General features: G+C 28.4%; 5 protein-coding genes across 5 annotated transcripts; 2 read left to right on the forward strand and 3 right to left on the reverse strand.

The window, feature by feature from the left end:
• Nucleotides 1-318: 318 nt before the first annotated feature.
• On the reverse strand, nucleotides 319-2,376 carry PGO_145590 (sphingomyelin phosphodiesterase; the record flags this gene model as incomplete). The annotated part of the gene is made up of 1 exon (XM_028690549.1): nucleotides 319-2,376. The coding sequence occupies one exon, from the start codon at nucleotides 2,374-2,376 to the stop codon at nucleotides 319-321; it is 2,058 nt and encodes a 685-aa protein (XP_028546350.1).
• Nucleotides 2,377-6,462: 4,086 nt separating this feature from the next.
• Nucleotides 6,463-8,917, forward strand: PGO_145600 (K+ channel tetramerisation domain containing protein; the record flags this gene model as incomplete). The annotated part of the gene is made up of 4 exons (XM_028690550.1): nucleotides 6,463-6,481; nucleotides 6,704-6,802; nucleotides 7,573-8,415; nucleotides 8,586-8,917. 4 exons carry the CDS (start codon nucleotides 6,463-6,465, stop codon nucleotides 8,915-8,917), a joined length of 1,293 nt encoding a protein of 430 aa, XP_028546351.1.
• Nucleotides 8,918-13,121: 4,204 nt separating this feature from the next.
• PGO_145610 (long-chain-fatty-acid--CoA ligase) lies at nucleotides 13,122-15,410 on the forward strand (the record flags this gene model as incomplete). Its single annotated transcript, XM_028690551.1, has 1 exon — nucleotides 13,122-15,410. The coding sequence occupies one exon, from the start codon at nucleotides 13,122-13,124 to the stop codon at nucleotides 15,408-15,410; it is 2,289 nt and encodes a 762-aa protein (XP_028546352.1).
• Nucleotides 15,411-19,239: 3,829 nt separating this feature from the next.
• PGO_145620 (serine/threonine-protein kinase 2) lies at nucleotides 19,240-20,754 on the reverse strand (the record flags this gene model as incomplete). The annotated part of the gene is made up of 1 exon (XM_028690552.1): nucleotides 19,240-20,754. The coding sequence occupies one exon, from the start codon at nucleotides 20,752-20,754 to the stop codon at nucleotides 19,240-19,242; it is 1,515 nt and encodes a 504-aa protein (XP_028546353.1).
• A 3,967-nt stretch (nucleotides 20,755-24,721) lies between these two features.
• Nucleotides 24,722-27,049, reverse strand: PGO_145630 (HD domain containing protein; the record flags this gene model as incomplete). Its single annotated transcript, XM_028690553.1, has 1 exon — nucleotides 24,722-27,049. One exon carries the CDS (start codon nucleotides 27,047-27,049, stop codon nucleotides 24,722-24,724), a length of 2,328 nt encoding a protein of 775 aa, XP_028546354.1.
• Between the last annotated feature and the right edge of the window lie 926 nt (nucleotides 27,050-27,975).

Below are 27,975 nucleotides of genomic sequence, written 5' to 3' on the forward strand. Positions count from 1 at the left end.
TTTTTAAATAAAACGAATGAATGGATGGATGAATGGATGAATGACAAATTGGAGGGGTGCAATTTTCTCCTTACTCTAGTTGCATCGAATTTTCTTATATCCATGTTCATGTGCATAAGTAATCATGAATATACGCATGGAATGTTTGACAAATATGATACAAATGCATAGAGTCTGCCCTCAACCCAAAAAAAAAAAAAAAAAAAAAAATCTACTGTGTGAGCAGAAGGAAACCCTACTATACCCATCATATAATCAAATATAGACAATAGATTGGGAAGACTACATCATTGCAAACATCTGAAAAGGCGGATATAACTAATTTGGTATTTTGAAAGTGGCATATATAGGAAAGTGATCACTAGGGTGATGTATGTTGGTACATTTGTAAGGAATAAAACCTAGAAGAAATTTTATAATATGTATAGGTCTGTAACCCTTTTGTATAGCTGTTTGTGGAACTAGAGTCTTCACATTCGAATCATTATTAATTAGGATGTAATCTAAAGTATAATTATATTTGAAAGAGTAATCGTGTTCCATATGCATACAGTAATCATTTAAATATGAATCGTACGTTGTTTCCAATTCTTTTTTTGTAACAGAACTATTTAAAAAATCATCTGATAACATCTTATCGAATAATAATTTATCTATATGATATCTAATATTAAAATCTCCAACGAAAAATAAGGCTTCATCTTTTTTAATAAATTCACTTGGTGTACCATTATATACCCAATTACTCAACTCTTTCAGTTGTTTCAATCTACAATTTTGTTGATCCTTTGTATCTCCAGCTTGTAAATGTGTTGCTATGATGTTAAGAGGTTTGTTGTTTACACTGCATTTTAAATATATGGCACCCTTCCTACAAAACATATCGGGAAATTTACAGCTATTATATATTAATGCATGCTTGTGTAAAATTGCATGCTTAGATAAAACAATTACTCCTCCGTTTAAAATTTGGTAAAATCGAGGTTTTCCCGTCACAGAGTCAAAATTGACCAAATCTTGTTGGCTGTCTTTTTTTTTTTTTTTTCTCATAATTTCTCGCTTCTCCTCTTTCGAATTCTCATCACACCTAGAACTATTTGCTACATTCATTTTAGAACTTTTTGTGTTATCACAATTTTCTCTCATATTTTTTCCTATGTCATTGTTATTATTTTGTAAGTTCACGGTTTCAACCCATTTGTTTTTTTTTTCGTATTCGTTTATGCTTCTGTCTATTTTGTTCTTAAGCCGAATATCTGCATTGGTAAGTGATTCAACCTGTTGATTGTCTTTCTTGTTGATTCCTTGAGATCCTCTCAAATTTTTCACAATATTTTTAGAGCTACATATACTATCGCTCCATCCTTTGTATGGATTATCACTATGATTGTGATCCACCTTATAGTTCAGCTTGTCATCCTCAATCATTTTCTTACTGTTCATATTTTTATTTTCCCCTTTTCCATAACTGATAATTTCATTGTCCGTTTCATTGCAACACGCATTGTAATCATTACATGTATGCTCTATTATGTTTGCACTATACCTTCTACTACTTATCCTGGTTCTATTCATCACGGCATTATAATCGTTACTGCTTCGATTGTCCGTTTCTTTGACTCCTCTTTCCATATTACACTTGAGAGATAAAAAACATTCAGGATATTCCTTACTGTTTGTATCACTTGAATCATAGATTAGCGTTTCTTCCACGTCTTCGTTGTCATTATTATTTGTGCCGCATGTGTGAAAAGTTGACATTTCCTCCTCTTCTACCACGTTTGCTACTTCTACCAAGTTTGCCACTTCTACTTCGTCTTCCACTTCTACTTTGTCTTCCACGTCTACTTCGTCTTCCACTTCTACTTCGTCTTCCACTTCTACTTCGTCTTCCACTTCTACTTCGTCTTCCACTTCTAATTCGTCTGCTACTTCTACTTTGTCTGTCACTTCTACTTCTTCTGCCTCTTCCTCTTGCGTTTCTACTTTTCGAGTTGTCCCACTTCCAATGAGTGACATTTTTTTCCTTTCTGCATTCTCATTTGATGTCTTGCCCCTTAAGACTTTATTCGCATGAACCTTACTAGTGCTGCATTCTCTATACTTTTTACATTTCCCTCCAATCACATTTGTATGATATGGAAATCTTTCTTTCACTTTACCTTTCGTAATCATATTATAAAATTTACTCGTGAACACTTCATTTAATACAAGTACATCAATATTGTGCAAATCATCAAGTGAACATAGATAATCAATTATAGCATGTTGTCTTGATGGTAGATTAAAATGATTACTTAAAGGAATTGGTAACATTTGGACATTGTACGACATAATGGTCAGTTTTGTATCTGCTGGGTACTTTATATTATTCATTTTTTTTTTTTTTTTTTTTTTTTTTTTTTGTTCCACTAGAAAATATAGAATTGTAATCAGTAACTGATACATCATACATATTAATCACGTGTGCAAAAACCAATATATGCAGTGAAATTTTCCTTTGATTTTGTTGATTTAGCTCTCTAAAAGTAGTTGTGCTTCATGTATAGAAATTCGCCGCGTGTAAAGGGGTACATAATTTCTTTGTGATTTTTGTCTATTCTATGGCAGCACAAATAAATGGTTAGCAATTAAAGTCAGAGATGAAAAAAAAGGATGGGGGTTGTACGTATATGCATATGTACATATGTGTGTACACTCTCAAGGAACTAAATCGTTTCCCTTTTTGCCGTGAGAGCGATTGTTACAGCCTTTGATTCTATGACCTCGTATTGCACTCTAATGTGTATATAAAATATGGCCAGGGGTCATAATCTCATATTCTTTTTGTTTTTTTAGTTTTCCACTTTTTGTGTTGCTATTTTGCAGTACAATATATATATACAATGCGAAGTTGTAAAAAATTCAATGATAATTATATTTCTGTATCAGACCCCTGTCATCATATCCTCTACCTTATGGCATTACTATTTTGTTATGATTTTAATTTTACTTCTCTCTTTTGTTTCTGTGTAGAACGTCCCACTTCATATATCATCTCTTACCAATTATTCTACGATAGATATTTCATCTGTTTTGACTTATTTTTCTATACTATCAAAGCATCAAAAAAAAAAAAAAAAAAAAAAAAAAGGGAAAAGAAAAAAGAAAAAACCGTTATAAACGTGCCTCTCTCATCACATATTTAGAGTTCACTTCTTCAACATGGTACATATTTTTTTCACAAAGTTATATAGAGTCGCTTATATTATTCTGTGTAAAGAAAAACAAATTTAGGTTAATTTCCTCTCTTTTTTTTTTTAAAACTCACGGTGTTCTTGTTTTAACAAGAATGTATTGTTTTTCTTAAAAAAAACAAAGAAGAAAAAAATAAATTTAATTGCAATTTAGCCAAAATTATATTATACTTGCTTTTACTACACAGACGCAGAAAAAAGTAAAAGTATACACAAAACAAAACAAAAAAAATTGTCATCTACAAATGTACCTGTTATATGTATATAAATTTATTTATAATGCAGATAGGTAAATATTTTCACACATATTTTATTTTTTTCAATGAGAAAAATAAGTGATTGCGTAAATTTCTTTCGTCTAAACTGGTTCTTCGTTTCGATTCCGTTCCTCGTGCCACTAGAGAGAAAAATAAAAATGGTAGAAAAAAAGATTATTATTTAACTGTCCGAGTACGAGGAGCAACATATATATATGTACATACATATGTATACATACATATATATTATAGCAGCTTACACACAAAGTACCACATGGGAGTGCAGTAATATTTAATGTGCTCACTGGGAGAAATTTGCAAGTATTAAAAAAAAAAAAAAAAAAAAAAAAAAAAATTCCTTTTCTATGAATGATTTTTCTACATGTAAAATTCCCTTTTTGCTCAAAAGTAACATCTTTTAAAATTGTGCTTTTGAGGAATGAGATAAAAAAGTAATTAACATTATTTTTTACACATTGTGTTTTCCTATACGGGATTTACCAAAGAGGCTATTTTATTTTTCTTACTTTTATTTTATTTTCCTTACTTTTATTTTATTTTACAATTTTTATTTTATTTCACTTATTTTTATTTCATTTTACTTTATTTAATATTATTTCATTACTTTTTTTTTTTTTTTTTTTTTTTACTTATTCTTATCTGATTTCATTTTGTTTTTTCAAAATGGATGGCAGGTTTTCCCCCCTGAAAAAAAAAAAAAAAAAAGGTTTTAAAAAAGAAAAAACTTGGCTTTTTTTTTAGCAATTTATTTTTTATATTTTATCCCCTAATTTTATTCTACCAACAATACATTATTTCTCATTTTGTGTCACTAAAGGATAAAAATGAGTATTTATATAGAATCAGCTTTCCATTACAGATTTACAAAATAATCAATTTTCAAAAATTGTTCTCATGACTATTCTCACCTTTATCCCCATCATATGTACATATATATATATATACACCACTCACGACATTACTATTTTACGTGTACTTTCCTGTTACGAATTAATACTTGGCATATTTTCACAATAGTAAAAAATTAAAATAAAAAAAAGGAAAAGACAATTTTGTAAAATCCAGTAGTAATAAGACAGTACTCAATAAAATTGTTTGAAAATTTTTATTTTATTTTATTTATTCATTTTTTCCCCCCTATCAACAAATAAGTATAAAAGTACTTAGAACAACAACTCACTGACTTCTACAACTCAATGGATTGAGTGAAATGTATTTCAGGGAACAGAGAATAGCAAAGTAATTAATTGCACACGTCCGTTATTTTATATTTAATGCCAACACTGAGTAAAAAGAGAGGGCGAGAACAAGTATATAAAATTACATGTTCAAAAGGGGAAAAGATAAAAAGTAAAAATGAACTAAAAATATATATATATATATATATATAACAACGACGCACGAACTGCAAACGCACGAACGAAAAAGGGGGTGTCCGCTTGGTCGGAATGAGAAAAATAATTTCAAACCATTTCACATTCAAAAGTTTGACTCCAGTGTGTGTATTAATGGTATAATGGGGATTAGATAAAAAAACGGAAAAGAAAGAAAAAAGAAAGAAAAAGAAATAAAAGAAAAAAAGGAAAGAAAAAAAAAAAAAAAAAACAGGAAGAAAAAGAAAGAAAAACATCTTTTTTAAAAAAGTTATGAGGACAACATGGCAATTTTGCCGCGTCGCGAAAGATGTGGAGAGAATTCCAAAGCATTTACTACTAACATATTTTTTCCTATTTGCTGAGTACACACTACCATGTGGAAGTGTGTAAATGATCCTATTTTTTTATATATAAAAAAAGACTATAAGCTTCCAAAGTTCGTCATTTATGTATGTGTATAATCGTATGTATACAAATATACGTACAACTGGGGTGTATACCTTTCCTATAAGCATTTATGCCTAAGCAGCGCGTATAAATGGTATGTAATATATAATCTGGATATATTATAAATGTTTCTCATATGAATAATACACAAATGACTTAGGCAGAACAGGAATGTAACCACATTTCCGCAATGGTAGAGGTGGAGGGGAAAGAAAAAAAAAAAAAAAAAAAAAAAAAAAAAAAAAACACATGTGTATATATACCATGTATACATAAAGTGCACTGTTTGGAGGGGCTAAATTTGCCAATAACTGTATACAAGCAATTAATTCCACCGCGCAATGAAACATTTTCGACTAAAAAAAAAAAAAAAAAAAAAAAAAAAAAATGAAATAACGATTCCCTTATTCTATACGCAAAATGACTACAAAAAGGTAAACTATAATATCTTTGCAAATCATGTGTGGGATTAACGAAGAGGGGATAAAATGTGCTGTAAGGAAAGTCGCAAAGTATTGACAAAAGATTAGCAAAATATTAGCGAGCTATTAGCTAACAGTTAGAGAGAACCAATAACTAAATATCACAAACGAATCACAAACAAGTCACAAGCGATTTGCAAACAAGTCACAGACGATTCGCAAACAAGTCACAAACGAATCGCAAAAATTCAAAAAAAGCTGAAAAAAACAAAAATATAGAACTACACATAACACTATTTTTATAATTGTACTCCCCTGTGATTTATTTACCTGTCACTCCACCCCGCGTTTTTTGTTTATTATTAAAGCAAAGTGGACGAATTGCGTAAAACTGTTCCTCAATCTCAACGAACTGTGTGAAGGGATAACCGGGTGTGTTACGACTTCATAATTTCCCACCTGAGCAAATATACATACATATATATAAGCACACATATATACATATATGTTTATATGTGTGGAAAAATACTCCCGAGCACGTCAACGAACAAAGGTGAATAATACACATACAAATTTCATTCCGCTATACTGGTAAAAGTACGTGCATATGCAGATTCATGTATCCTTATACCTGCACATCTGCACATATACGCACATGTATATATACGCATTCGTAAGGTGAACATATTGACTCATTTTAAACATGGACACCATTAGCGAAGGTATATTTTTTTTCTACCCTTTTTTTTTTTTTTTTTTCTTTTTTTTCATTAGTTATGCGTTTAGTTAGTTGTCCCTTGTTTTACCATGTATTAATATGAGCTGTTCAATGGGCACAAGTGTTATGTATATATATAGACCCATGATTTTTCCACCGTATTCTACCGTCATTCTCATTCCTATTTTATACTCCACCTATCCCCCCCCCCCTTCCCCCTCTTCAGAAAACATCATAAGCATAAATGTCGGAGGAACAGTATATATGACAACTCTTAACTTAATTTGCAGATACAGGAATTCGCGCCTGTGCCAAATTGTTTTAGGTACGTTGTGAAAAAAAATTTTAATTCTCAAATAAAAAAAAAAAAAAAACTTGGAAATATTTTGTGATTACATTGTACAGTGGATAATGTCTAACTGTATTCTATCTCAGTGTTTTATACAAACAATGTTTTTCCTGTTTTACAAATATACATGTAATAATTTGGACTTTTTGCAGAAAAATTGAAAGCTGTGAAAGATATCGAAAGTAAGTATTATTTATGAGAAAAAATATAATTTTAAACAGTGAATTTATCAATTATTTTACTTTAGTTTTTTGTTACATATTACATATTCCTGTACTTATGTTGGTTGCTTTCCATGTCTGTACATCTTACCATATATTATTTTTTTTTCTTTCTTTTTCCCCATTTTTGCAATGCTCCCCCGCGTAGAGGATTACAACAAGAAGGAAATATTCATTGATCGAAATGGTTTGTTTTGAACAATGAAATGAGAATTAATATATTTCGTTGCACATTTGTTCTGCTTGTTGTTATTAGATCATTTTTTTTTTTTTTTTTACGATCTCTTTGTACGATATGTATATATATATATATATATATATATATATATATATATATGTACGTACATATGTATGTACTAATGTATGGACATAAATGGAGGAATGAAAATGCTTATCCATGTTTGCGCGCTGGCCATTGGTTTGCCAAACCACACTATAACGATAAGTGTGCATGTTTTTTAATTTCATTTTGTGAATTAAAATATTTTTCCCACGTTTTCCCCTATCCGTTTTACTCTTTTAAAGGAAACAGATTTGAGTATATCTTGGACTTTCTTCGAGATGGAGTCTTAATATGCGAAAATGACATCAATGTTCTGACAAGAATATTAATTGAAGCTGTGTATTTTAAATTGTTTTCCCTCATAAAAGTCTTAAAAAAAAAAATCAGATTGTTATACTCAAACATTGGTAATAATGTGAATAAAAATGTTTTTAAAAGCATTATTAACACAATTGAAGAAAAAAAAAAAAATAACATAAAAACTAAAAGTAGTATATCAAGGAAGTTAAATAAATTATCTGGGCATATTTCGAACTATAATGAACTGAAATATTGCAACGCTAAAAAAAAAAAAAATCACAACGTTCGATTTTTAAGTAACATAAATATATTAAATGAATTGAATAAGCAGGATAATCATCTCACACCGAATGATGAGATACATTCCAAGGGACATATGCTCATATCAAACATTTCAGGAAAAAATTGTAAATACGAAAAAGAAATCGTGTGTCCCATTGAACGTGTGGGTGACAAGTTAAAAAAAGACATTAAACGCGAATGCAGTAATGATAGGAAAACAAATTCACAAGAAAATTTAACCCAAAATATTTCTTACATGCCAACAACAAATGCATACACAAAAAGTAAAATCGATGATTGCAACATAACAAATAATTTCACAAATGATACCAAAAAGTTGAATCATATCAAATGCATGTGGACAAATTCTTTACTCAAAGATGAAGAAGAAAAAAAGGAAGTCCCCCAAAACCATTTATTACTCAATGAAAATTTAAAAAATGAGGACCAGAAAAATGTTTCCTTTTCAGAGAACAAGAGTATATTTTTCTATGGAAAAAAAGGTTACTTATGTTACGTGTTCTCATATTTTGCATGGATTTTTCCCTTACTGCAGGGGGAAGGAAGTGGTGTAAAGACTGTTTTGTGCATATCTTATTTTTTTCTTTACACACGGACACGTAGTACAATTGAAACATTGTTTTCAAATTTGTCTCTCTATTTTTTTTTGCAGATGAGATAAAGCTTAATGGGATTGAGAATATGGAGGATTCTTTGAATGAAATTCCAAAAAAATATACGAATGTGAGTAACTTCAACAGTGCAAATTACTCAATGCATTCTAGTATCACGAATTATACCAGTTGCATAAATTATGCCAACCCTAACATTGATGTAAATGAAGGTTATAAATATAACAGTTACAAATGCAATAATATGAACAGTGGAAGGGGAGAAATTTTAGTATATTCAGATATTGATGACATTGAAGAAACTTCCCCATTCCCAATTCTGTCGAATGTTAATTTAGGAGAGCAAATATTTAGCACAACAGTGGATTTCTAATTTCTCTAGGAGCCAATTTGTTCACGCATTTTTCGCATGTGCGTATAGTGGCACTATGGAATCCCGAATAATGTTGTAACATCGAAAGGGAGATCCGAGATTCATTTGTGGAGAGTTTTCATTTATTTTCATATCTTTCCTTCTTTCCTTCTTTCCTTCTTTCCTTCTTTCCTTTTTTTTTTTTTTTTTTTTACGTCATGGAGAACCGCACGCACTTCTACCTTTTCGCTAGAATGTTTTGTAACCTTTTTTAATTGCACTTTTTGTATTTTTAATTTTTTTTTTTAAATTCTTGAATCCTTGCGAATTTATCAATGCTTGGAATTTAATTGTACCATGTTTAAACTGTGCGCAGAGCGAGCGTATACAAACACACAGACGAGCACAGGTTAGCATGTCTGTCTTTTTGTGTTCTTGAATGTATTTACATATATACACATTTTACATGTCCACAAAAACATGCATAATTTTATGAATAAAGAGTTTCCTTAAAAAACCAATATTGAAGCACGGGGAAGAGTACCGCACAGCATGAGCATGTATAGCTATTACAATTATGCATTTTCATATGCAGTGGAAAATATGGAAACAATTCTACCTAGTAGATTAAGGAGCATGTAACTTATTTGGTCATGCTGAGGTTGTTCCTTCTTTTTTTTTTTTTTTGCTCATATCAGCATATCCATGCATACATGCTTCTTACCCCCTCTCACGCTCCTAAACATAAGTAGACCAATTTTATAGTCGTTCATTTGGAGTTTATATATATATATATATTTATATTTTGGGGACAACTAAATTGGGGATTGAGTCAGCATCGTGAGCTTCAAAATTAACCGTTGCAAAATTAACTTGTATCCATTTCCATAGGCACGTAGAGAAATAAAATGCATAAATGTAGATTAAATTGTAGTTTGGTTACATCTGACATTTTTGATTTTTTATAGTCATTGTTTTCTTCCTAGATGCCCTAAGGGACAGTTTTTCTCAAAAAAATTCCACACTATTGAATATAAAACCTGGCTTAAGCATAATTGAATGAACTGATAAAAAGAATGGATGAAAGAAATATAAATGAGTGGAAGTAAGCTCATCAGAAAGAAATTCAAGATTTTATTTTCCATCAGAAAATTAATAATAGAAAAAAAAAAAAAATTATTAATTATTCCGAGTAGATTTTTCACACATGTACGATAATATTTTTATTTTTTTATAATCCAAATTAACCCTATAAAATAAAAGTCATATTCTTTTTTTTTAAGAAATTCATGTGTTCGGAAAACCTCCTCAAGGGTGTACATATCACTGTGGGTTTTTTCTCCTCTTTTCTATATATATATATATGCATATATCTATGTATTTATATATGTATATATCTATGTATATATCTATGTATATATCTATGTATATATCTATGTATATATCTATGTATATATCTATGTATATATCTATGTATATATCTATGTATTTATATATGTATTCGTTTATGTACTAATTTATGTATTCATGTTGCGCGTTACACACATGCGTACATAACTGGGTGTTCCAAAAGAATTATGCACATGTAATGAGAACATGATCAGACATAGGGTGTGTTCTTTTGTGTCGTAGCACAATCAAAAAAGGGGAAGCTTTATAGCTATGTGTTGAGCTCAATTTAAAGTGAAACTCAAAATATACTGGAATTAATAATGGCGTTAAATTTAGTTCTGAAAAATCTATGATTAGCATTTTAAATGTAACTGTTACAAAGAGTTTAATCTATTCTTATTTTCTTTTTTCTCTTTCTTTAACGTCAACAGAGAGTAGTATTTATGGATGAATTATTTCGCACTACGGAAAAAAATATACACTGAGGGAGTAATATATAAAATGAATTCTATTGTTTTCTTTGTAATTTCTTTATTTTTATATTATTTTATTTATTTTTTTTTTTTTTTTTTCTATTTCACCATTTTATTTGTTAACTTGATTAAATTTTTTGTTGAAATTTTCTCTCTCCTTTTGTTCTTTATTTGAAAATTATATCATGTGCAAAACATATTTATATATATGTCACTCAAGCTACCTTTGGGATTATGGGTACAAAAAATAAAAAAAAAAAAAAAAAAATTTCTTCCAATGAGATACATCTAAGCTGTTCCTGTTTATCGCCCAATGCTGGATTATGCATAATAATGCAAGGTCGGAAAATGGTAAATTTACGTTCGTTTTTTTTTTTTTTTTTATGTGCCTCTGTGTATACCCCTTTATATGCCCCAATAGATATTCTCTTTTATGCTTGTGTTTACATACACACTAAGTTGTAGCATCCATGTTTGTGCCAACATCCTATGCAGCAAAAAAATTGCACGTCCATGTGTATACATACATATATATTATATATATATATATATATATATATATATTCTTATATACATAAATACACTGTGTACTGAAAATTTAAAACGGAAAAGAATAGAAACACTGTAGCTCTTCTTCTACGCGTGCGTAATAAAACATGGTGCAGTCTGACATATTTTAAAGCGACTATATATAAAACGAGTGAACAATTAAAAATGAGCATGTTATTAGAACTTCAACAAGATTTTAAAAATGTATAATATATTCTCCTTTCACGCAGCGAAGCAGTTTTTATTATTTTTTTCATGTCGTGTTTTATATTAATTTTAACACCGTGTTTAAGTAAATTTTAACGTAGTGCTACATATTGCTTTTCACTTCGAATTACATTACATTGATTTTTTTTTTTTTTTTTTTTTTTTCTTTTTTCTACTATAAATAAATATTTGCGAAAATAAACGATACAAAAGTGATGAACTGCCTATTTAAGAAAAATAATACTAAAGTAACAGGTGACTTACAATTTTATCATTTTCATTTTATTCATGTTTGTAAGAGCACATTTACATATGTCACATATATATATGTATGTACATTTTTCATATTCTAACGAGAACTTCGTCATACCACTAGCAAAATTGTACGTGTGGGAGGAAATATATTAAAACATACCTAAGTGTGTTTTGCTTGTATATATATAAAAAAAGTACTTTTACAAAATCCTGTGCTGTGCACAAATATACCTATAAGCATAAACATATAGAAGGCGCAAACCCTCAAATGAGTCATTCTTGTTTTACACCTTTTTTCGAAACTATGAAATTCGTTCGTTTCTCGTACTTTTCCATGTAAACACTTTATACATTTATTTGTTAGAAGTTTCGATTTGTGTGCATAGATTATTAACACCCTAAGGAGGCTAAATAAAAAAAATTAAAAAAAATTAGAAAACATAGTATCTCTAGTTCCTTATAGACCCTTTTTTTTTTTTTTTTTTTTTTTTTACGAATACCACCCTTCAATATTTGTGCACAGAGATAAGGGTATACACACACCAAAAAAAAAAAAAAAAAGTGAGCGTATTTATATGTGTATAAATGTGTATACATATGCTTATTCATCCCTTTTTTTTTTTTTTTTTTTCCTTTTTAATACACATTGGGAGTTAATGAATGAATATGTATTGACATATAATTTTTTAAAAGTGGCACATTCTTAATTTACCACTTATTGTTAAATTAGCACATATTGTTAATTTAACACCTATTGTTAATTTAACACCTATTGTTAATTGTACCCTGTGCCAAATTTACATCATGCGAATGTTGGTTATATATTTTTATTAAAGAATTTTTCGCTAGCACCACATAATTCCATCCATCACCTAGAGTATATGTATACATATATATGTGTATATATTTTTACTACTAAGAGCAATAAAAGCAGCAATAGTCACAGTAACCAAAAATCCTCAAAAAAATACATGGAAAAAGGAAGATGCTTGCAAATTGTTTCATCCACATGTACAAATTTTAGATAATTTCTTTTTCAGATTATCACTATAATTTTTTGGTGCTTACTTTACATTAAAACGCACAAGTAAAATTTTTACAAGGCTAAAGCTGGCCGACGTTTTTTAAAATTTTACACCAAAGTTATTTATAAAAAGAGAGATTTTCTCACATTCTCACGGAACCCCAACATAATATAGGCAGAAGCGAATGCACTTCCCATAAGAAGAAGCGAATGCACCTCCCATAAGAAGTTGCGTATGCACTTCACACTTGTGCAACATACGTGCAACACACGAACACTATAAACACAGAAAGCATAAGCCTTTAGAAAAATTGAATAAAATAAAATGGACGTGATAAAATTCAAACGAAAGATATACAATTTTTTAGAAAATGAAAAATTGCTTGAACTAAATTGTGATGAGTGTGAAGAGAAACAATACTTCTACGAAGAAAAAGGAACAGCAAAAAAGAACTCTAGCAATATCTTCAGGTCGAATAAGTATACATTATGTCAAACTTTTGAGAAAACGGAAGGATTTTTAGGTATAGAAATGTCGACAAAATATGACGTATTCTGTTTTTTCTGTAAATATTATCATAATGAACATTTTTTAGGAGAAAGAAAAAAAGAAATAAGGGGAAACGAAACAATTTTGGGAGAATACACATTTAAAACATATGGAGAAATAAAAAATGAAATAGAAATTTTTGCATCTGCTTTGTACCAGTTTGAGATAATAAAACCAAATATATTCACAGATAATGGAATATATAAGAATTTAAAAATTATAGGAATTTGGTCTAAAAATAGAATAGAATGGTTAACAACAGATTATGCATGCTCAGCAATCGATTTTGTGACAGTCCCCATATATGATACTATGGGTATCAACTCAGTAAAGCATATATTTCAGAAAACGCAAATGAAAATTTGTTGCATTGAAGCGGAAAAATTGGAATGTCTTATCAAGCTAAAAAGTGAATTAGACAATCTACAAATCTTAATTATATATGATGAATGGAGTTTAAAAGATGAAATTAAAGAGAGGGCCACTAAAGTAGGGTTTAAGATATATTTTTATAAAGGCTTAATTGACAGATTTAAGAATCAGAATATTATTCCCCAGTATGATTATTATGATCATGTTTTTCATACCCAGCAAAAGGATGAAAACAAAACAAATTCCAATATTAATAATGTGAGTGAGAGTAAGGGCCAGAAAACGAACAAAAAAGCGAATGAATCGAAGGCAGATAAAAATTATAGTAATAGTAACGACAGTAACAATACATTGATGGAAAGTTTGAAATCAAATAAAGGCAAAATAACGGATGTTTGTACGATCATTTTCACGTCAGGATCTTCCGGTACACCCAAAGGTGCCATGTTGACTCATAAAACTTTTATCACTTTTTTACAAAGTTATATTATTGATGGTAATAGACTGGGTTTGCTAAAATATGATGTTTTGTTAAGTTATCTTCCACTAGCTCATATATACGAACGTTTAATCGAATTTGCCATTTCTTTTTTTGGAGCTAAAATTGGTTACTTCTCGGGAAACATAAAAGAATTAGTCAGTGATATAAACGAATTAAAACCAACATTTTTAATCACGGTTCCTAGAATATTACAAAAAATTCATGATAATATTATGGAAGGCTTAAAAAATAAATCATTTATTGCCAGAACGTTGGTAAAAACAGCTCTGAAAAATAAGAAAAATATGTATTTGAATAATTCCCAAAAATTTTCTCATCCCATTTATGATATAATTTTACAACCAGTAAGAAATCGATTTGGGGGCCGCATAAGAACACAAGTTATGGGTTCTGCATCTATGGATAAAAATAAACTAATAGATTTGCAAATGCTTTTTTCAGCGCCAATTGCTGAAGGATGGGGAATGACAGAAGTAGGAATTGGTTTTTTACAACATAGATTTGATAGCACCAAAGGAACAATCGGAGGAATGTTTTCTAACATTACTATGAAAGTTATTAAAGTACCAAATATGAAATATGATCCAAAGTCCTATCCAAATAGAGGAGAATTATGTGTTAAAGGAAGTAGTTTAATGGTTGGATATTTCAGAGATGAAGAACTAACCAAAAAATCATTTGACGAAGATGGATTTTTTCAAACGGGGGATGTTGTAGAAGTTAGTGAAAATAATACATACGTTAGAATTATTGATAGAGCAAAAAATATTTTTAAATTAGCACAAGGAGAATATATTGAACCAGAGAAATTAGAAAATTTATATTGCAATAGTATATACATAGAAAATATATTTGTCCATGGTTACAATTATGAAAATGAATTAGTATCCGTCATAGTACCAAACGAAATTTTTATTCTTGATTATGCTAAAAAAAATAATTTAAATTTATCCTATGCAGAATTGTTAAAATCGGATGCTATTAAAAAACTTTTTCGTGAAGAAATTTTAAATATATCAAAAACGTATAATTTAAATGGAATTGAAAAAATTCACTTATTTTACTTAACACCCATTCCTTTTTCAGTAGAAAATAAGCAACTCACACCAACACATAAAATAGTGAGAACTGCTATCTTAGAAGATTATAAAAAAATTATTGACGATTTATATCAATCTAGAAAAAAATAAGAGCATTTGTTTGTTCCACGTGTTTCACATCCTTTTTTTTTTTGCTATCCTTTTGTTTTTTCACTTTTTTTTCACCCATTTTTTATACACACCATGATTTCTTCCCATATTTTTTTTATTATTTTGCAGCCCTTTTATTAATAAATTTAATATATGACGGAAAAAAAAAAAAAAAGAGAAGCATGTTTTCATACCGTGTGAGGCATGATTTAAATCATTCCTTTTTACCATAGTGTGTACAGTTTAATGCTTAAATAAAAAATAGGGAGTGAGCATCCCGTAAACGTGTTATATGTGTATTAAGGGGATATAACATTATCACGTTGATATATATGAGTTCAGTTTACTAGCTTTATTTGCAGTAAGTTTCTAGTGTTCGTAATGTAATTTTTTTTAAATATGCAATGACATATTTATGAATATTAAATTTTGTGACAAAATATGTTATAGCAAAAAAATTTTTCCCCAATTTGTATGTTTGTACATGCCCCTTTTTTATTAGGTTATATATGTACATAACATGTATACATATATGTATATATACAAACAGATTTTTGTGCTTTTTTTTTTTTTTTTTTTTTTCTTTATACACATTCTTCTTTTATCCTGTTGCATTTATTTGTTAAATGCCAAGTGAACATGTAAGAACATATATTGGCAAGCGTTTTTGTTGTAAAATTGATTATCATCAAATGTTGCCCATATATATTTATATATCCACCATGTGTATAGGGTTAAATTGCACTGAGTAAAAACTTTCTTCTAAGGCAATTCCTATTACTTGTATGTATATGTATATATATACACATACATGCATGAATTCACATTTTAAAGTGATGCGACAGGATGTTCACTATTTGAGAGTTTCAGTGTATGCTTCCGTAAGATTGTGTGAATTGCCCTAATTCATAGTTCCCATAGTGGAAAAAGCTAAACTGACGTGAAACAATTTCGAGTGTTCACATTGGTTACGTGCTCCATGCGAGTAGCATGCAATTTGTTAATGCACATGTATGTTTGTTTGTCATTATTATATTATTGACGTTGTCTTTATCGCCATTGTTTTATTTTATTCCTTTTCACAATCACTGCATTATACCAGCACTTGCCTTGTCCCAGTTGTCAACAAAGTATAACTTAGTAACCTCATGGTTAATTAAAATTTATTTACCGGCATACACAACAAAATATAGTGATAACAATATAATAATGAAGGCGCAATGATGTATAACAAAGCAATAATAATAAAAAAAAAAAAAAAAAAAAAAATGCATGCAGAAATTATCATAAAATGATGATCCCTCTTTTTTAAGTAAAAATGGAGGCAAAACTTGGTGACTGAAAAAGAATTAAGAAATATCTTCATTTTAATCCGAAAAACTCTCATAATGATCCGTTATTTATTTATAATTGCAAATATAGCTTATCTTTCCTATTATGTTTACTTAATAAAAAGTTCCAATTTGTGTGTATTTTATATGCAGAATAATAAGTGGAGGACACAATTATTCGTGGAAAACAATAATTTTGATAGAACTATTTTATTATTATATGAAATATAGGGGGGGGATAAATTAGGTTAAAAACAAAGACAAATTTGATTATATTACAATTTGAAAACAACATAAGAATTGCACTAGGCAAAATAATAATAATATTTTTTTTTTTTTTTTTTTTATACAATTTTGGCTAGCTAATTAGCTTGTAATTAATAAAAATATATATATATATATATATATATATATATATGAAAGCAAATAATGTCATGTTTAAATTAGGTGTATGGCATACCTTTTTTTTTTTTTTTTTTTCTTCTTCTATTTTTAATTAAAGCAGCATTAGGTAGAAAAAGGAAAAAAAAAAAAAAATAGTGATGTTTACATAATACAAAACATACAATGCGACAGAAGCGGATTGTGGTAGCAAGAATAATGATAGTACGACAAATGAATTCTTCATGGAGTGTAATAAATGTATTGGGTAAATATATGCTTCATCTTTTTATGTTTTTCGTTTTATATTTTTTTTTTTTTTTTTTAACTTAATTATTGTGTATCTGTGTGTGTGTGTTTGTTTTTTTATTTATTTTTTTTTTCTTATGTATCAAACATTCAATGGAAATGAAGGCATTTCCATGAAATTTTTCTTATTTCAAATTTGACAAAACAGGTGTAACGGCTGTATGAATTACTCTAGTCGTATATGGAGTTAAAAACAAAAAAAAAAAAAATAAAATAAAATAAAATAAAACAAAAAAAAAAAAAAAAAAAAGGAGCAAACACGCAAAAGAAAAAGTAGAATGATACTATTATCACAAGGGTTTGGATATTTCATCTTCAATCATTTTGCTAATTAGAGTTTATTTCAGTCTATAAGCTTGTAATTTCTTTTATTCGAAAATTCCTATATATCACATTTACACTATTTGATATAACGCAAAATATGCTTCCATTGATATTTCAGTGAAAGTATTTGTGTACACGTGTGTTTATGGCGAATTATGGAATTTATTTCGTCTTCTTTACATATATGATGAAAATTATCATTAATAAAATAGCATTTTACCTTAGGAGCCATATATATTTAATAAGGGGAAAAATCAAATATTTTAACTAGAAGCATGCGCGCATGATCGTATCACACTTTAAATCTGTATATACACATAATATATATATCGACTAATTCTGATTCATGCGGGTAATAAACTTGGAAATATAAGAAAATGTATTTACAAGAAATACATATACACTCTTTCGAAAGTAGTAATATACACACACAAAAATATTTCACTTTGGAAAAGTCATCATTATTCGCAACTTGACTAGCACGTGATAATAACAAATAGCGTAAACAAACTTTTGTGTCTTGCGATTTGAGAGCTTTCCTTGGTATTTATGATGAAGCGTAAAAAAAAAACTGGAATTATATATTGCTTCTGTAAATCTGAAACAAATGATAATAAAAATATATACAAATTATTATAATTATTTTTAAGCTATACACTTTTGATAAGAAACGTAAACATAACATACTAAAAGACTACCATACATGTGTTCCTACAAAATTCTGTATACATGTATATACATATGGTCTTATTTATATTTCTTTTTTCCTTTTTTCTCATGTTTTTGTTTAACCTTTTTACTCCAATTTCTTCGTCCGAAGGATTATAATTACAATTGTGAAATATGAAAAACTAAATACAAACACGTACAAAAACATAAAAATGAATACAAATACAAACACAAAAATGAATACGAATACAAACGCAAAAATGAATACGAATACAAACGCAAAAATGAATACGAATACAAACGCAAAAATGAATACGAATACAAACGCAAAAATGAATACGAATACAAACGCAAAAATGAATACGAATACAAACGCAAAAATGAATACGAATACAAACGCAAAAATGAATACGAATACAAACGCAAAAATGAATACGAATACAAACGCAAAAATGAATACGAATACAAATACAAGCATAAATGCATATACGAATAAAAGCGCAAACAAACATCAGAACTGTAAACGGAATTTGCATAAATGTTCACAAATCCTTTATCATATACACATACGAGAATGTTTATACATCTCTATAATATTTCCCATCTTTGGCAATGGCCTTCAAGCAAATTCTGGAAATGTGTAGTCATAAGCTTCTTCCTTGTTGTAATATGTTGCACACAATAAAACTTTATCGGCACTTGTTAACCTTTTACTGTATCGCTTACAATTGCTTTCAGTCTAGTTTGAGTAATCATACATACACACGACAGGCTAGAATATGCATATACATGGTCAAGTTATATGCACCAAAACATCAAATTCGTTCATTGCTTTTTTTCTTAAGATGGTAATTAGGTAATAGGGAGGAGGAATGATTGGATGAACGGCAACCTCCATGTAAAACTACTGTTTCGTACTCATTCGAATTAGCAATGTAAGCATCATAATCTTTTCTATTTAAAGATATGGAATCAATACTACTTTTATCTTTAATGAAATTTTCAGAGTATTTATCATCAATTTTTAGCATTGTATCAAAATACATTTTATAATCATTAACATTATGTTTGCTATTTTTACGTGCTGCTAGTTTAATGTTCTCATCATTATTATCAGGGATGTTATAATGTTTGCATTTTTTCCGCATTTCTTGTTCTGTTAATTTTTGAATAATATTTTCTTTATTTTTCATTTCATTAACATTTGCATTCATGTGCATATCAGTAATTTTTGGAAGAAACCACGGGTGTCCTAATGCTTGCATAGCTGTACACCTATCGTCGGGATTTTTGCTGCACATCCATAAAATGATTTCTTTTACATTTTCCGATTTTGTTAACCAATGTTTTGAATTAAAACTAATATGGCATCTCATATTTTTTTTAAATATCTCTTTTACATTATTACCTCGAAACGGTGGATAACCACAAAGTATATTAAACAAAATAACACCTAAACTAAAAATATCAACTTTTGTTCCATACGACGCATATTTTAAAATTTCAGGAGCAACATACCCTGGTGAACCACACCTCATACTCATAGATGGGCTATTTAAAAATGAGGCTAATCCAAAATCTATAATTTTTAATGAGCTTGGATCATTAACATTTTCAAGCATTAAATTTTCCATTTTTAAATCTCTGTGTACTACTCCATTCGAATGTAATGCTTCTAAAGCTATTAAAATTCTTTTAATAGCTTTTTTTGCTACTTGCTCTGTGTATGGACCATTATTATTAAGATATTCAAATAATTCCCCGCCTTTTAAATATTCTAATACTAGATATACAAATCCTTCTTGTTCATATGCTGATATTAATTTTATAATATATTTGTGCATTACTTTTCTTAAGACTTCAATTTCAGTATATACATTTGATTCCTTCACTTTTGATTTGTCGACTTCCTTTACCACTACCCTATTTCCGTATAGTATATTTGTTCCAATATATGCTGTGGAAAAACTTCCTTTTCCTATTTTTTTATTTAAAACATACACATTTTTAAAACCTAAAATAGGAAAACCAAGAATATTAAAGAATTGACTCATTTCACTAAACTCTTCCTGACTCCTACACTGAAATTGATATTCTTCATTAGCTGTAATTATGTGTATACATGGTCCGATTTCTGTTATATTGTTAATTATTCTACATCCTTTTAAAGGTACCGTGAATTCTGGGTTCTCTTGACGCATATATGTCCAGCATAATAAATATGGGTTCTTCTTTTCATCATATGTTAGAGATACGTGAGAAGCTGCCCCAGTTGCTAGGGGGAAATCTATCCTTTTTCCTTTGAACAACTGAAGGTATCTTTTTTCCATATTGTGATATTCTCAGTTTTTTTTTTTTTTTTTTTTATAACTGTTTTTTATGGTTGTAAATATTGGCACTTATTATTATTATTTATTTTGTTCTGTTCTGTTCTTTTTTTACACTCTATGGTTTGCGATAAAATGATAACGCATGATATAAACCTGAATTTTTATGAAAGAAAATTAAAAAAAAAAAAAAAAAAAAAGGGGCAAAAAAAGAAAAAAAAAAAAAAATAGTGATAGTACGTGGTGCTATCTAAAATGGGATGTCTAATTGGACAGGATAAAAATCATGTGCATGATCATTTCCAGACCTGTGTCTTTATATATACACATATGTCATTGTACATGAACGGGTATATATATATTTACAACTGTACATGTGTAGACATAGGGCGAAAATTACATGGATATTTTCCAATACAATGAAAAGGAAACACAGTATTTACAAATATTGGTAATTAATTTTAAATGTTGACACTTACAATGCAAAACAAGTGTAGAAGGAGTGTATATATATATGTATAATAATTTAAAACAAGTAACACGTGGATTTGTGTTTTACAGTTGGCATAAATATTACCAGACGATGTACAATTATATATTGCAGACACGTGAGCTGCATGACAAATATTTAAAAACAAAAAAAGTAATAAAATAACATATATGTGTTTTCCTTTTTATACATTAATTGAGGTGATGTTGTATCAAAAGAAATGAAAAGGAAGGAATAATGGTGCTGGTTAATGTAGTGAAAACTTGGGTGATTGTGGAAAGAAGGAGACGATAGCCATGGAAGACATAAAGAGAATAACTATTATCATAAATGGGTGACTAACGCAAAAGCGCTATAATATATTGCAATGTGATGCAAAAAGGGGGGCTATGTTCCTCGAATTTATTTATTTATTTAATTCTTACATCTTGATATAATTCGTAAACAAGAATTTAGCGTACACTAATGTTATTCATCCTTTTGTGTATGTTTGCTTTTGCTACATTCACTCAAAAATGTTCGTCGTGGATTTAAAAATGTATTTTCTCCAAAATGGGGTGCGTGTTGTTTTTGATGTGTGCATATAATGTGGTAACTGTTAGCATATATATATGTATATGTTTATATGCGAACAATGGTGCATATATACATATAGAAGCATACAAGAGATAATCTAAACATATACACACAGGTGCTAGTATGTGTTACGGTACGGGCATTTAAAACTGTTTACATGAGAAACTATTTAGAATTCACAAAGAGTATTATATTCGTGTAATTAATGTAAACACTTCAGAAGATAATGTACCTGTAGGCCATAATTTTACTTACAGAAGAGGTTTACTTAATTTGAATTATCGGTTAAAAATTAAAAAAAAAAGGGATATTTTAAGAACACGGTTACAATCATTTTTCTTAATAGTAAAAATTCGAACCTTTAACAGGTGACAAAAACAAAAAAAAAAAATAAATAAAAGAAGAAAAAATGGCCATAAAGGGACAAATGAATGAATAAAAAAAAAAGTAAAATCATGTGTAAGGCTCCAAATAAGAAAGCAAAAAATGTATTTTTTAGAAACTTCGATTTATATGTAATTTAATACTGGTAACCAAAATAATGACATAAAAAGTAATATTAAGATATATGCACATTCATGTAAACATATATATGAGGAAGCAATATCAAAAAAAAAAAAAAAAAAAAAAAAAAAAAAAGGCATGTGTAAAACAGTTGTTTTATATAATTGTTTTTTTAAAGCTGTTGTTCATAGCTGAAAAAAAAAAAAAAAAAAAAAAAAAAAAAAAGCCCATCCTTTTTATTTAATTTTCATTTTAGAAATAAACTATATATATATTGCATGAACAAGTCAGAAAAAAAAAAAAAAAATTCAGTTAAAAAACTTTGGACTTTATTTGATTTTTTCTTTTTTTATTTTCTTTTTCTATCTTTTTCTTATTTTGTTTTACTTCTTTGCAAAGATAAATTTAATGACAATTTTAGAGTTGCGTAATTACAGGCTTTTTATGTTGCTGGAAATTTATAAATTATCGGTGTACCATTCAAAGTTTTTCAATTTGTGCCAATATACAACTGTTTTTTTTTTTTTTTTTAAATTTAGAACCTTTAACAAATTTATAACTTAAAAAAAAAAAAAAAAAAAACCTTTATTTGTTCCAATAAAGAGAGAGGCCAAAATATAATTGTTAGCTTTTTCCAAAAGTGACGTGACAAAATGTTAAGCACTCCTGTTTCCTTGTGTAAAAAAACAAGTGCAAAAGAAAGCAAAAGAAAAATAACAATGATTTTTAATATACACAATTTTTCACTTGTTTTTGTTTGAATAAAACTGTGAAAAAAAAAAAAAAGAAAAAGATTTGCTCTGCGGTTAAGTTCCAGATCAAAAATTTAAGGAACGAAAACAACTCTACAATGTGGTCGTGCACACTTAAATAGCTAACTTTTTTTTTTTTTTTCCCCTTTTAGTTATTTTATTTATATTTTTTTTTAATAAATGTTCATAATTTTTTTTTCTTTTTTTTGTGTAACATATCCACTTTTGTTGCATACATATGATCAATAAGGAAGAAATTTTATTTTAAAACAATGAAAAAAGAACTTTTTATAAGGCTTTTTTTTTTTTTTTTTTTTTTTTCTTTGTAAAAATGACACGCACAATATTGTACACAAAAACAATGAAATTAACAATACCTTTGAGCGAATATTTTTTTCCTTAAATGATCTAACAAAATTTTTAATATTATATTTTTCATGTTTCAGTGTTAAAATATTGAAGGGAATTTATTTTTACTATTATATGTTCTTCAAAAATTAAAAAGGTTATGAACTCTGTAATAAGCACTTTAAAAAGTAACCATACGAAACCCACAAAGACAAAAAACTGACATGCGTTGATCGAAGTAATTTAAGAATAAATTAAGGATCATTTGATTGTTTTTATTTATCACGTTGCACTTTATTTTAATCATTTGTTTTTTATTAATTTCCTTTTTTATTGTACCAATTGTCAATGATGGGTAGAATTGTTCGTATTGGTTCGCATTACACTTGTTTTTTACATTAATTGTCACTTGAGCAGAAAATCATATTGAACACGTTAGTAGAAAAAAAAAAAAAAAAAAAAAAAAAAAATGAAGTAAGGAAGGAAAAGAAGCGCGAAAACGCCTCTTATAAATGAGAGACAAATGCTTAAATACCGAACCACGCAATAGCGTGTCTGAAGATCAGACAAGAAAAATATTTCTTAATATTAATGATATGGGCAAAAAAAAAAGATAAAAAATTAAATAATAAACACTAATAAGAGCATCTGCATTGTACTAAATGCATCAAACAGTTTACCAAAAAAAAATAAAAAATAAACAAACAAATGAATTGGTACGAATATGTACATACAACCATGTATGTATACAGAAATACGCAATGGTGTGTAAAACAAATTATCTCTTGTCTAATATTGGAATTTTTTTAAATACATATAAAATGAAAATTTTCCCCTTTTCGATGAGTAGCTAGCTATAATTAATAATGTATGTACACATATACATCTTATACAAAAATATCGCCGATATGAATACACATAAAAAATATAAAAAGAAATTATAACAAAAATGAATCAGTAATAACAATAGTGTATTGTTAATATATGCAACATAAATTCTGCAGCTCAAGCTGGCGAGACAACAAGGTGTTTTGTTCGTCTCCTGTCAGTTCTGATAAAAAGAGAAAAATGTAATTAATTATGATAAAGCAAAAAGACGGTGATATAGAAGAGAATAAGGAGAAATAAAAATATAAAGTAGCACACTTGTATACGTGCTCTGATATATAACAAAAACATGTAAATAATATAAACGAAAAGAAAAAATATATAACATACTGATGCTGTTCAGGTTTTTTTTTTTTTTTTTTTTTTTTTTTTTCCTTTTAATCCATTTTTTTGCTTAATTTTAACCTATTTTTCACTTCATTATTTTTTTCTTATAAAGGGGGGAAGACTCTGAAAAAATATCAGATATAAACTTGTTATGTGCATCTTTTGCTAAATGAGTTACCATTTTATTTTTACAATACAATCTGACATTACATTCTTCAAAATATCTTGGGTGTGTTCCTCTATACTCTTTGTGTGCTATGAATGCCTCATCTTCATTATCTGAGCTGTAAAAATAAACCGAATCTAAAGGATCGTTTGCACCCATTCCATAATTTAAATAATTCCAGTCAATAATAATGTCATCCGGACTTAGTCCATGGGCATATCTAGCTATTCTCTCTTCGTTTGTTATATCTCTCAAGTACTTAATCAATTGCGGTTCGGAAATGTTAATTTCTGAAATGTATTTATATGCATAATTTGAATTCCTATCGTGTATAACAGAGTTAATTAAATTTAAAGAATTTTGCACCTTTTCATCGTGTTTGTATACTTTAGCTCTTTTCTTAATATCATAAATTATAGAAGAGTCTGTTAATTCAAGAAATGAGTCTAAGTCATGTAAATATTCAGACCATCTGAAAATATCATCCGCCATGCGAAATCCATCACACAACATGAGTTCCATGACTCTCACTTTTCTATGGGTATACACTTGTTTAAATAAAGAAAATCTGTTCATATAAACAGTCCACACGGGATGAATTTCCTTAACATTATATGTTATATGACCATTTATAGCAGCACTTTGACTAATTATACGATTGCAATTTAGGGATGGCAGAGTGCCATTTGGTGGGGCAATAGTTGCATCTCTCTGTAAGTAATCAAATTTGTCTGCATCTAATCCATTTCTATTATTACATATAATATCGTAGGAAGCTTCTATTAAAGAATCTATGGGATCTATTCCACAAAGTGATTTATGATGTTCTCTACCTTTTATTAACTCTTTTATAATTTTTATATCGGTAGAATCTAACACATCGTCTCTGTCTATTAAATTTTCTATAATGTGCTCTGCAATTTTAAGGGACATTGATGCATGATTCCATTTGTGATCTGTGTCTTCTTTTTTATAGTTCATAAAGAAGCTTTCGAATGTGTGACTAAAAGGGCCATGTCCTAAATCATGACACAAACCAGCTATTTGTATGCATTGAAGCATTCTATTTAGTTCTCCATTATATGGTGATAAATTATATCGATTACACAAATGTACGAAATATTTTGCAGACAAAAATCCAACTCCTAAACTATGCTCAAATCTGGTGTGTGTAGCTCCTGGATAAACAAACTGACAAGCACCTAATTGTGACAAATTTCGTAATCTCTGAAAAAAAGGATTGTCTATAATATTCTTAAATGTCCAATTATCAAACTCTATAAATTGATGAATTTTGTCGCATATAGTTTTAGTACTTTTTTTTTTATTTTTATAATCGTGCTGACTGAATTGGCTAAAAATGTTATTACAAAAAATTCTCTTTTTTTTTATTCTTAAAGTGAATCTAAGAAGTAGAATGAATTCGGAAAAGGATATTCCAATTTCGTTTTTTAATCGCTCAAATTTTTTTCCTTCTAAGATTATTCTCTTAAATAAATCCAAGTTTCGAATATTACACTGTTCAAATTTGGGCCATAAATGTAACATACCAAAATAAATACATATCATTATTATGTCATTTAATTCCATCATTTTGTAAATATAATTAATTAACCTTTCCTTGTCTCTATCTGTCGTGGGGAGTGTTTTAATAACTTCTGATTTGATGTACATGTCAAAATAATAATACTCAAATTTTTTCTTATTATTTCTTTGTTTTTCTATTTCCTCTTCGTAATAGTCATGCATCTCTTTTATTTCTTTGCACGTATGGGTTTTTGCAAGCTGGGATTCGCTCTGTATGCCATTGCTATGCATACATTCGTTTTGCATTACCACATTATGCGTTCCATTCTTTTGCAAGCCATTCCACTTTTCGACATTTCCATTCGTCTCAATATTATGCATATTGTGCAAATCTACATGTTCTCCGTTGCATTCATCCCCATTATTCTTGAACAATTTACTATTTACGGCATGACCATTTTGGAAACTATTTTTATGTGCATTTCCCAATTTTACATTCGATTGATTATTTATGTTAAGACTTTCAGCATTGCTCATATCAGTGCAGCTCGTAACCGTTAGGTATGAAACATGGTATAAAAAATCGTAAATTGTTTTTATATTGTTGTGCTCTAGATTTTGTAATATTTTATCTTCCCTGTCCAGGGATATATTGCGTAAAAAATCCTTTACACTTAAGGTTTCGTTAGTAGAGCTAATATTATTACATTGCATATTCATGTTTTATTGCCTACTTGGTATAATTCCTTTTTTTCTATTTTTATTTTTTTTAATATTCTGTTTATTTCCTTTCATTCAGCTACATTTAAAGAAAGTATGTATTAGCTTTCCCGTGAAAAAAATTTCTTCTTACAACATCGTTAAAGAGATGTTCAGGAAATGTGGATAAAATTTTATATTAAAAAAAAAAAAAATTTAAAACATAAAATTTAAAACATAGAATTTAAAATATAAAATTTAAAACATAAAATATAAAACAAAAAATTTAAAACACAAAAATTAAAATACAAAAATTAAAACACAAAAGTATTGTGTAAAGTTTTTCAAATTTTTGAACATCCCAAACAAAATTTTCACCTGTTGATGTGTTATGAAATGGGGACAAATTCGAATGAACTCTAAACTCCACACACGTATTTTACACAAATATGAAAAAATACAATAATTTTTTTTTTTTTTGGGGTATGTGGCAATGAAAACGGATGATGAAAATTGAAAGGCACCTTTTTCCACATTTTAAAGGTGCGTAAAATTGTGTAGTTACATAAATATGACAGGTAGAAGGGTAGAGGAATTTCCTTAATACTTGGGTCAAATGATCATTGGGTTGAAATTATGGTGTTATTTTTGTTCAAGGCGAAATATTCTGTGTTCTGTTTTGGCCATTTAATAAAAAATAAGAGAATTGAACAAAGAACATTTAAAATTGCAAAAATGTATTTTAACTTCTGTAATAATGTTGTGTAAATGTGCGCAAAAATTATACACATTTGAATATATTATATATATGTGTATAGTATATATATATATATATATATATATATATATATGTGTATATATTTTTTTTTTTTTTTCTTTGCTGCATTTTTCACCAATTTCCTAAGACTTATTTTGTTCCATTTTGTTTTACTCTGTCCATCTTCACT

Source organism: Plasmodium gonderi (genome assembly GCF_002157705.1).
Source record: "Plasmodium gonderi DNA, contig: Chr14, whole genome shotgun sequence".
Taxonomy (NCBI): domain Eukaryota; phylum Apicomplexa; class Aconoidasida; order Haemosporida; family Plasmodiidae; genus Plasmodium; species Plasmodium gonderi.